This window comes from Phyllobates terribilis, unplaced genomic scaffold (assembly GCF_046119375.1).
Source record: "Phyllobates terribilis strain yellow unplaced genomic scaffold, ASM4611937v1 Scaffold_3__8_contigs__length_932513732, whole genome shotgun sequence".
In the NCBI taxonomy this organism is placed as follows: domain Eukaryota; kingdom Metazoa; phylum Chordata; class Amphibia; order Anura; family Dendrobatidae; genus Phyllobates; species Phyllobates terribilis.
Genome location: NW_027362763.1, coordinates 662017222 through 662030677, shown reverse-complemented (window position 1 = coordinate 662030677; position 13456 = coordinate 662017222). Strand labels below are relative to the sequence as shown.

The window sequence follows — 13456 nt, the reverse complement described above, 5'->3', positions numbered from 1 at the left end:
TCCTGTGATACATCGTACTGTCCTGTGATACATCGCACTGTCCTGTGATACATCGCACTGTCCTGTGATACATCGCACTGTCCTGTGACACATCGCACTGTCCTGTGACACATCGTACTGTCCTGTGAGACATCGTACTGTCCTGTGATACATCGCACTGTCCTGTGATACATCGTACTGTCCTGTGATACATCGCACTGTCCTGTGACACATCGCACTGTCCTGTGATACATCGTACTGTCCTGTGATACATCGCACTGTCCTGTGATACATCGTACTGTCCTGTGATACATCGTACTGTCCTGTGATACATCGCACTGTCCTGTGATACATCGCACTGTCCTGTGATACATCGCACTGTCCTGTGATACATCGTACTGTCCTGTGATACATCGCACTGTCCTGTGATACATCGCACTGTCCTGTGATACAACGCACTGTCCTGTGACACATCGCACTGTCCTGTGACACATCGTACTGTCCTGTGAGACATCGTACTGTCCTGTGATACATCGCACTGTCCTGTGATACATCGTACTGTCCTGTGAGACATCGTACTGTCCTGTGATACATCGCACTGTCCTGTGATACATCGCACTGTCCTGTGATACATCGCACTGTCCTGTGACACATCGCACTGTCCTGTGACACATCGCACTGTCCTGTGATACATCGCACTGTCCTGTGATACATCGCACTGTCCTGTGATACATCGCACTGTCCTGTGATACATCGCACTGTCCTGTGATACATCGTACTGTCCTGTGATACATCGCACTGTCCTGTGATACATCGCACTGTCCTGTGATACAACGCACTGTCCTGTGACACATCGCACTGTCCTGTGATACATCGTACTGTCCTGTGATACATCGCACTGTCCTGTGATACATCGCACTGTCCTGTGATACAACGCACTGTCCTGTGACACATCGCACTGTCCTGTGATACATCGTACTGTCCTGTGATACATCGCACTGTCCTGTGATACATCGTACTGTCCTGTGATACATCGCACTGTCCTGTGATACATCGCACTGTCCTGTGATACAACGCACTGTCCTGTGATACATCGCACTGTCCTGTGAGACATCGTACTGTCCTGTGATACATCGCACTGTCCTGTGATACATCGTACTGTCCTGTGAGACATCGTACTGTCCTGTGATACATCGCACTGTCCTGTGATACATCGCACTGTCCTGTGATACATCGCACTGTCCTGTGACACATCGCACTGTCCTGTGACACATCGCACTGTCCTGTGATACATCGCACTGTCCTGTGATACATCGCACTGTCCTGTGATACATCGCACTGTCCTGTGATACATCGTACTGTCCTGTGATACATCGCACTGTCCTGTGATACATCGCACTGTCCTGTGATACATCGCACTGTCCTGTGATACATCGTACTGTTCTGTGATACATCGTACTGTCCTGTGATACATCGTACCGTCCTGTGATACATCGTACCGTCCTGTGATACATCGCACCGTCCTGTGATACATCGCACCGTCCTGTGATACATCGTACCGTCCTGTGATACATCGTACCGTCCTGTGATACATCGTACCGTCCTGTGATACATCGCACTGTCCTGTGATACATCGTACCGTCCTGTGATACATCGTACTGTCCTGTGATACATCGCACTGTCCTGTGATACATCGTACTGTCCTGTGATACATCGTACTGTCCTGTGATACATCGTACTGTCCTGTGAGACATCGCACTGTCCTGTGATACATCGTACTGTCCTGTGACACATCGCACTGTCCTGTGATACATCGTACTATCCTGTGACACATCGCACTGTCCTGTGATACATCGCACTGTCCTGTGAGACATCGCACTGTCCTGTGATACATCGTACTGTCCTGTGACACATCGCACTGTCCTGTGATACATCGCACTGTCCTGTGATACATCGTACTGTCCTGTGATACATCGCACTGTCCTGTAATACATCGCACTGTCCTGTGATACATCGCACTGTCCTGTGATACATCGCACTGTCCTGTGATACATCGTACTGTCCTGTGACACATCGCACTGTCCTGTGATACATCGCACTGTCCTGTGATACATCGTACTGTCCTGTGATACATCGTACTGTCCTGTGATACATCGCACTGTCCTGTGATACATCGCACTGTCCTGTGATACATCGTACTGTCCTGTGATACATCGTACTGTCCTGTGATACATCGTACTGTCCTGTGATACATCGCACTGTCCTGTGATACATCGCACTGTCCTGTGACACATCGCACTGTCCTGTGATACATCGTACTGTCCTGTGATACATCGTACTGTCCTGTGATACATCGTACTGTCCTGTGATACATCGCACTGTCCTGTGATACATCGCACTGTCCTGTGATACATCGCACTGTCCTGTGACACATCGCACTGTCCTGTGATACATCGTACTGTCCTGTGATACATCGCACTGTCCTGTGATACATCGTACTGTCCTGTGATACATCGCACTGTCCTGTGATACATCGCACCGTCCTGTGATACATCGCACTGTCCTGTGATACATCGTACTGTCCTGTGATACATCGCACTGTCCTGTGATACATCGCACTGTCCTGTGATACATCGCACTGTCCTGTGACACATCGCACTGTCCTGTGACACATCGTACTGTCCTGTGAGACATCGTACTGTCCTGTGATACATCGCACTGTCCTGTGATACATCGTACTGTCCTGTGATACATCGCACTGTCCTGTGACACATCGCACTGTCCTGTGATACATCGTACTGTCCTGTGATACATCGCACTGTCCTGTGATACATCGTACTGTCCTGTGATACATCGTACTGTCCTGTGATACATCGCACTGTCCTGTGATACATCGCACTGTCCTGTGATACATCGCACTGTCCTGTGATACATCGTACTGTCCTGTGATACATCGCACTGTCCTGTGATACATCGCACTGTCCTGTGATACAACGCACTGTCCTGTGACACATCGCACTGTCCTGTGACACATCGTACTGTCCTGTGAGACATCGTACTGTCCTGTGATACATCGCACTGTCCTGTGATACATCGTACTGTCCTGTGAGACATCGTACTGTCCTGTGATACATCGCACTGTCCTGTGATACATCGCACTGTCCTGTGATACATCGCACTGTCCTGTGACACATCGCACTGTCCTGTGACACATCGCACTGTCCTGTGATACATCGCACTGTCCTGTGATACATCGCACTGTCCTGTGATACATCGCACTGTCCTGTGATACATCGCACTGTCCTGTGATACATCGTACTGTCCTGTGATACATCGCACTGTCCTGTGATACATCGCACTGTCCTGTGATACATCGCACTGTCCTGTGATACATCGCACTGTCCTGTGATACATCGCACTGTCCTGTGATACATCGTACTGTTCTGTGATACATCGTACTGTCCTGTGATACATCGTACCGTCCTGTGATACATCGTACCGTCCTGTGATACATCGCACCGTCCTGTGATACATCGCACCGTCCTGTGATACATCGTACCGTCCTGTGATACATCGTACCGTCCTGTGATACATCGTACCGTCCTGTGATACATCGCACTGTCCTGTGATACATCGTACCGTCCTGTGATACATCGTACCGTCCTGTGATACATCGCACTGTCCTGTGATACATCGCACTGTCCTGTGACACATCGTACTGTCCTGTGATACATCGCACTGTCCTGTGATACATCGTACTGTCCTGTGATACATCGCACTGTCCTGTGATACATCGCACTGTCCTGTGATACATCGCACTGTCCTGTGATACATCGCACTGTCCTGTGATACATCGCACTGTCCTGAGATACATCGTACCGTCCTGTGATACATCGTAGTGTCCTGTGATACATCGTACCGTCCTGTGATACATCGTACTGTCCTGTGATACATCGTACCATTGTACCATCGTACCAGTGAGATTTATTGGAATATTCTGTGATACATTATATCATGTAATATATATATATATATATCACAGAACAGTTCGATGTATCACACAACGTTATAATGTATCAGGATGTCACAATATCTCACAGAATGGTATAATGTAGCATCTTATGACATAATGACATCTGACCTGAGGCATGTGTTAGAATTTAGTGGGGTACGCTAATAATGTTCTGCTTTGTAATATCACTCAATGGCACAAAATTCATTTTGTGATTGTTGTCTTTATACAAAATGCCCTTTATTCTACAATATCTTATATTGATACATGCCCCCAATATGGCGAGGCACAGATCGGTCAGCCTCCTGCCGGTCAGTACATTGTACTCATCTATACGTTCAGCCCGTTACATTTAATCATTGTTCCATTTTTGAAGGGAAAAAAAAAAGCAAAGAAATCTGGAACCATTTTATAGGAAACGATTGTATCATGCCCGAATATTACTGAGACAGAGAGCAGAAGACAGGAGGGGAAAGGTCAAGTTCAGTTTCTCAGTTTGGAGAAGCCAGTTTTAGGCAGAAGTCTATTATCTTTATTATTTTTCTAGTAAGGAGGATTTTTAGGAGATTAATTCTAGAAAAAAGGGATTAGGCAAATGGGGTGCAAGCGGAAGGATCTAGGTCTCTAAAAAATCATGAAGCAACAATCCTAAAAACTGCGTAAATCAACATTTATGATGGGATAACTCTCCGGCACTTTGACAGCTCGCTCTGCGTAGATGTGCTGCAGAGAGCTGTCAATCAAAGTGCTGGGCTGTACTTACAGGGGTCACTATGTACCAAGCAATGACTGTAGTTCCTCCGGACACCCCTATGACTGAAAGCCGGAGGCTCCATGGAGGAATGAAGCTATTTTGCGCTCAGTAGCCCGGATGATCATGGTAAACTGGTCACAATATGGAATAGTGGCTGCAAAGCTGAGTAAAATGTAGCTTTTATTGTTATTTTTTTATTTCTCTTCTTCAAAGCTAGAAATGTTTAGGTTATAATTTATTATTAGTCCAACAGGGGTGTTACCAAAGATTTGTGTCTGGAGGCGTGCACTTCTTCCTCTGCATGAAGCTGACCAATCAAAAGCAAGAGGCGTCACGCAAGGGGGAAAAGAACACACCCACAATCGCTTAGAAGAGGTTTCTCAGTGTGAGACATGTAATGACAGACAGTCTTCTCTCCTCACTGAGCTCACTGCACAGCTGTGTGTGATTACAAGAGCTAAGAGCAGAGAAGAGTGTCATTACTATCACTTCTTCAGCTTTCATCTCACAGCAGTCAGTGTGGGGGAAAGGAGAGAATAGAGTACAGCTGAGATGAGCTTTGTCTCATTACAAACACACTCTGGAACTGCAGCTCTACTTTAAAAGTATTCTTAGGTCCGATGTATCACCCTTCCCCCCACACTAACTGCCGTGAGGTCGAATGTGTTTGTAATCAAAGTCATATCTACTTTGCTCCCAACACTTTGTAATCACACAAAGCTCCGCAGAGAGATCAGTAAGGAGAGCAGACTGTCTGTTACATGTCTCACATTGAGGAATCTGCTCTAAGTCAATGATGAGGTGTCTTCTTTCTTCCCTTGTATATTGCTGCCTGCTTATCATTGGTCAACTTCATAAAGAAGAAAGTCTGCTAATGGCTTCTTGGACTTGTCATAAATTATAACCTAAACTTTACAAGCAAATATCGCCGCAACGGAGAGCAGAAATTACAAAATAAAAGTTACATTTTACTCAGCTCTGCGGCCGATATTTCATGATCTGGATAGTTTAACATGGTCAAAGTGGTGAAAGGGAAAACATAATTTTCTGTCCCGCTCTCACATGTGTCATGTGACCTACTTGGTGCCTCTGATAAGCGGAGAACATTCTTTCAAATTCTTCCAGATCTAAAGTTTTAAAGGCGCGAATGTCATCGATATCATTCCAGACTGTTCCACTGATTTTGTCCTACAGGAGAAAAAGAAATATAAATAAGTATAAAGAACGACAATACCACAAGTACACGTCGCTATAATACTGCCCCTATGTACAAGAATATAACTATTATAATACTGCTCCTATGTACAAGAATATAACTACTATAATACTGCTCCTATGTACAAGAATATAACTACTATAATACTTCCCCTATGTACAAGAATATAACTACTATAATACTGCCCCCATGTACAAGAATATAACTACTATAATACTGCTACTATGTACAAGAATATAACTACTATAATACTGCCCCTATGTACAAGAATATAACTACTATAATACTGCCCCTATGTACAAGAATATAACTACTATAATACTGCTCCTATGTACAAGAATATTACTACTATAATACTGCTTCTATGTACAAGAATATAACTACTATAATACTGCTCCTATGTACAAGAATATAACTACTATAATACTGCCACTATGTACAAGAATATAACTACTATAATACTACCTCCTATGTACAAGAATATAACTACTATAATACTGCCTCCTATGTACAAGAATATAACTACTATAATACTTCCCCTATGTACAAGAATATAACTACTATAATACTGCTCCTATGTACAAGAATATAACTACTATAATACTACCACTATGTACAAGAATATAACTACTATAATACTACCTCCTATGTACAAGAATATAACTACTATAATACTGCCCCTATGTACAAGAATATAACTACTATAATACTGCCACTATGTACAAGAATATAACTACTATAATACTACCTCCTATGTACAAGAATATAACTACTATAATACTGCCTCCTATGTACAAGAATATAACTACTATAATACTTCCCCTATGTACAAGAATATAACTACTATAATACTGCTCCTATGTACAAGAATATAACTACTATAATACTGCTCCTATGTACAAGAATATTACTACTATAATACTGCTTCTATATACAAGAATATAACTACTATAATACTGCTCCTATGTACAAGAATATAACTGCTATAATACTGCCCCTATGTACAATAATATAACTACTATAATGCTACCCCTATGTGCAAGAATATAACAACTATAATACTGCCCCTATGTACAAGAATATAACTACTATAATACTGCTCCTATGTACAAGAATTTAACTACTATAATACTGCTCCTATATACAAGAATATAACTACTATAATACTGCTCCTATGTACAAGAATATAACTGCTATAATACTGCCCCTATGTACAATAATATAACTACTATAATACTACCCCTATGTGCAAGAATATAACTACTATAATACTGCCCCTATGTACAAGAATATAACTACTATAATACTGCTCCTATGTACAAGAATACAACTACTATAATACTGCTCCTATGTACAAGAATATAACTACTATAATACTGCTCCTATGTACAAGAATATAACTACTATAATACTGCCCCCTATGTACAAGAATATAACTACTATAACACTGCCCCCTATGTACAATAATATAACTACTATAATACTACCCCTATGTGCAAGAATATAACTACTATAATACTGCCCCTATGTACAAGAATATAACTATTATAATACTGCTCCTATGTACAAGAATACTACTATTATAATACTGCCCCTATGTACAAGAATATAACTACTATAATACTGCCCCTATGTACAAGAATATAACTACTATAATACTGCCCTATGTACAAGAATATAACTACTATAATACTGCTCCTATGTACAAGAATATAACTACTATAATACTGCCCCTATGTACAAGAATATAACTACTATAATACTGCCCCTAAGTACAAGATTATAACTACTATAATACTACCCCTATGTGCAAGAATATAACTACTATAATACTGCTCCTATGTACAAGAATATAACTACTATAATACTGCCCCCTATGTGCAAGAATATAACTACTATAATACTGCCCCTATGTACAAGAATATAACTACTATAATACTGCCCCTATGTACAAGAATATAACTACTATAATACTACCCCTATGTGCAAGAATATAACTACTATAATACTGCCCCTATCTACAAGAATATAATTACTATAATACTGCCCCTATGTACAGGAATATAACTACTATAATAATGCTCCTATGTGCAAGAATATAACTACTATAATACTGCTCCTATGTACAAGAATATAACTACTATAATACTGCTCCTATGTACAATATAACTACTATAATACTGCCCCTATGTACAAGAATATAACTACTATAATACAGCTCCCTATGTACAAGAATATAACTACTATAATACTGCTCCTATGTGCAAGAATATAACTACTTTAATACTGCTCCTATGTACAAGAATATAACTACTATAATACTGCTCCCTATGTACAAGAATATAACTACTATAATACTGCCCCTATGTACAAGAATATAACTACTATAATACTGCCCCTATGTACAAGAATATAACTACTATAATATTGCTCCCTATGTACAAGAATATAACTACTATAATACTGCTCCTATGTACAAGAATATAACTACTATAATACTATACCTATGTACAAGAATATAACTACTATAATACTGCCCACTATGTACAAGAATATAACTACTATAATACTGCTCCTATGTACCAGAATATAACTACTATAATACTGCTCCTATGTACAAGAATATAACTACTATAATACTATACCTATGTACAAGAATATAACTACTATAATACTGCCCACTATATACAAGAATATAACTACTATAATACTGCTCCTATGTACAAGAATATAACTACTATAATACTGCTCCTATGTACAATAATATAACTACTATAATACTGCTCCTATGTACAAGAATATAAATACTATAATACTGCTCCTATGTATCAGAATATAACTACTATAATACTGCTCCTATGTACAAGAATATAACTACTATAATACTCCTCCTATGTACAATAATATAACTACTATAATACTGCTCCTATGTACAAGAATATAACTACTATAATACTGCTCCTATGTACAAGAATATAACTACTATAATACTGCCCCTATGTACAAGAATATAACTACTATAATACTGCTCCCTATGTACAAGAATATAACTACTATAATACTGCTCCTATGTACAAGAATATAACTACTATAATACTGCCCACTATGTACAAGAATATAACTACTATAATACTGCCCACTATGTACAAGAATATAACTACTATAATACTGCTCCTATATACCAGAATATAACTACTATAATACTGCTCCTATGTACAAGAATATAACTACTATAATACTGCTCCTATGTACAATAATAACTACTATAATACTGCTCCTATGTACCAGAATATAACTACTATAATACTGCTCCTATGTACAAGAATATAACTACTATAATACTGCTCCTATGTACAAGAATATAACTACTATAATACTGCTCCTATGTACAAGAATATAACTACTATAATACTGCCCCCTATGTACAAGAATATAACTACTATAATACTGCCCCCTATGTACAAGAATATAACTACTATAATACTGCCCCTTATGTACAAGAATATAACTACTATAATACTGCTCCTATGTACAAGAATATAACTACTATAATACAGCTCCTATGTACAAGAATATAACTACTATAATACAGCTCCTATGTACAAGAATGTAACTACTATAATACTGCTCCCTATGTGCAGGAATATAACTACTATAATACTGCCTCTATGTACAAGAATATAACTACTATAATACTGCCCCTATGTACAAGAATATAGCTACTATAATACTGCTCCTATGTGCAGGAATATAACTACTATAATACTGCCTCTATGTACAAGAATATAACTACTATAATACTGCCTCTATGTACAAGAATATAACTACTATAATACTGCTCCTATGTGCAGGAATATAACTACTATAATACTGCCTCTATGTACAAGAATATAACTACTATAATACTGCCCCTATGTACAAGAATATAGCTACTATAATACTGTTCCTATGTGCAGGAATATAACTACTATAATACTGCCCCCTATGTACAAGAATATAACTACTATAATACTGCCCCCTATGTACAATAATATAACTACTATAATACTGCTCCTATATAAAAGAATATAACTACTATAATACTGCCCCTATATACAAGAATATAACTACTATAATACTGCTCCTATGTACAAGAATATAACTACTATAATACTGCTCCTATGTACACGAATATAACTACTATAATACTGCCCCCTATGTACAAGAATATAACTACTATAATACTGCCCCCTATGTACAAGAATATAACTACTATAATACTGCCCCTATATACAAGAATATAACTACTATAATACTGCCCCTGTGTACAAGAATATAACTACTATAATACTGCTCCTATGTACAAGAATATAACTACTATAATACTGCTCCTATGTACACGAATATAACTACTATAATACTGCCCCCTATGTACAAGAATATAACTACTATAATACTGCCCCCTATGTACAAGAATATAACTACTATAATACTGCCCCTATATACAAGAATATAACTACTATAATACTGCCCCTATGTACAAGAATATAACTACTATAATACTGCTTCTATGTACAAGAATATAACTACTATAATACTGCTCCTATGTACACGAATATAACTACTATAATACTGCCCCCTATGTACAAGAATATAACTAATATAATACTGCCCCTATGTACAAGAATATAACAACTATAATACTGCTCCTATGTGCAAGAATATAACTACTATAATACTGCCCCTATGTACAAGAATATAACTACTATAATACTGCCCCCTATGTACAAGAATATAACTACTATAATACTGCCCCTATGTACAGGAATATAACTACTATAATACTGCTCCTATGTGCAAGAATATAACTACTATAATACTTCTCCTATGTACAAGAATATAACTACTATAATACAGCTCCTATGTACAAGAATATAACTACTATAATACAGCTCCTATGTACAAGAATGTAACTACTATAATACTGCTCCCTATGTGCAGGAATATAACTACTATAATACTGCCTCTATGTACAAGAATATAACTACTATAATACTGCCCCTATGTACAAGAATATAGCTACTATAATACTGCTCCTATGTGCAGGAATATAACTACTATAATACTGCCTCTATGTACAAGAATATAACTACTATAATACTGCCTCTATGTACAAGAATATAACTACTATAATACTGCTCCTATGTGCAGGAATATAACTACTATAATACTGCCTCTATGTACAAGAATATAACTACTATAATACTGCCCCTATGTACAAGAATATAGCTACTATAATACTGTTCCTATGTGCAGGAATATAACTACTATAATACTGCCCCCTATGTACAAGAATATAACTACTATAATACTGCCCCCTATGTACAATAATATAACTACTATAATACTGCTCCTATATAAAAGAATATAACTACTATAATACTGCCCCTATATACAAGAATATAACTACTATAATACTGCTCCTATGTACAAGAATATAACTACTATAATACTGCTCCTATGTACACGAATATAACTACTATAATACTGCCCCCTATGTACAAGAATATAACTACTATAATACTGCCCCCTATGTACAAGAATATAACTACTATAATACTGCCCCTATATACAAGAATATAACTACTATAATACTGCCCCTGTGTACAAGAATATAACTACTATAATACTGCTCCTATGTACAAGAATATAACTACTATAATACTGCTCCTATGTACACGAATATAACTACTATAATACTGCCCCCTATGTACAAGAATATAACTACTATAATACTGCCCCCTATGTACAAGAATATAACTACTATAATACTGCCCCTATATACAAGAATATAACTACTATAATACTGCCCCTATGTACAAGAATATAACTACTATAATACTGCTCCTATGTACAAGAATATAACTACTATAATACTGCTCCTATGTACACGAATATAACTACTATAATACTGCCCCCTATGTACAAGAATATAACTAATATAATACTGCCCCTATGTACAAGAATATAACAACTATAATACTGCTCCTATGTGCAAGAATATAACTACTATAATACTGCCCCTATGTACAAGAATATAACTACTATAATACTGCCCCCTATGTACAAGAATATAACTACTATAATACTGCCCCTATGTACAGGAATATAACTACTATAATACTGCTCCTATGTGCAAGAATATAACTACTATAATACTGCTCCTATGTACAAGAATATAACTACTATAATACTGCTCCTATGTACAATATAACTACTATAATACTGCCCCTATGTACAAGAATATAACTACTATAATACAGCTCCCTATGTACAAGAATATAACTACTATAATACTGCTCCTATGTACACGAATATAACTACTATAATACTGCCCCCTATTTACAAGAATATAACTATTATAATACTGATCCTATGTACAAGAAAATAACTACTATAATACTGCCCCCTATGTACCAGAATATAACTACTATAATACTGCCCCCTATGTACCAGAATATAACTACTATAATACTGCTCCTACGTACAAGAATATAACTACTATAATACTGCCCCCTATGTACCAGAATATAACTACTATAATACTGCTCCTATGTACAAGAATATAACTACTATAATACTGCCCCTATGTACAAGAATATAACTACTATAATACTGCTCCTATGTACAAGAATATAACTACTATAATACTGCCCCCTATGTACAAGAATATAACTACTATAATACTGCCTCTATGTACAAGAATATAACTACTATAATACTGCCTCTATGTACAAGAATATAACTACTATAATACTGCATCTATGTACAAGAATATAACTATTATAATACTGCTCCTATGTACAAGGATATAACTACTATAATACTGCTCCTATGTACAAGGATATAACTACTATAATACTGCCCCTATGTACAAGAATATAACTACTATAATACTGCTCCTATGTACAAGAATATAACTACTATAATACTACCCCCTATGTACAAGAATATAACTACTATAATACTGCCCCCTATGTACAAGAATATAACTACTATAATACTGCTCCCTATGTACAAGAATATAACTACTATAATACTACCCCTATGTACAAGAATATAACTACTATAATACTGCCCCTATCTACAAGAATATAACTACTATAATACTACCCCTATGTACAAGAATATAACTACTATAATACTGCCCCTATGTACAAGAACATAACTACTATAATACTGCCCCCTATGTACAAGAATATAACTACTATAATACTGCCCCTATGTACAAGAATATAACTACTAAAATACTGCTCCTGTGTAAAAGAATATAACTACTATAATACTGCCCCTATCTACAAGAATATAACTACTATAATACTGCCCCTATCTACAAGAATATAGCAACTATAATACTGCCCCTATGTACAAGAATATAACTACTATAATACTGCTCCTATGCACAAGAATATAACTACTATAATACTGCCCCTATGTACAAGATTATAACTACTAT

The 13456-nt window shown here is 37.4% G+C and overlaps 1 protein-coding gene across 8 annotated transcripts in view; it reads right to left on the bottom strand.

The window, feature by feature from the left end:
* The window catches only part of DAAM2 (dishevelled associated activator of morphogenesis 2), a 683500-nt gene that overhangs the window by 216199 nt on the left and 453845 nt on the right, over positions 1 to 13456 (bottom strand). For all 8 annotated transcript variants that reach the window (XM_073671724.1, XM_073671725.1, XM_073671726.1 and 5 more), the window contains exon 15: positions 5826 to 5933. In XM_073671724.1, coding sequence (XP_073527825.1) covers positions 5826 to 5933 — 108 coding nt within the window. The remainder of the gene's footprint in view (positions 1 to 5825; positions 5934 to 13456) is intronic.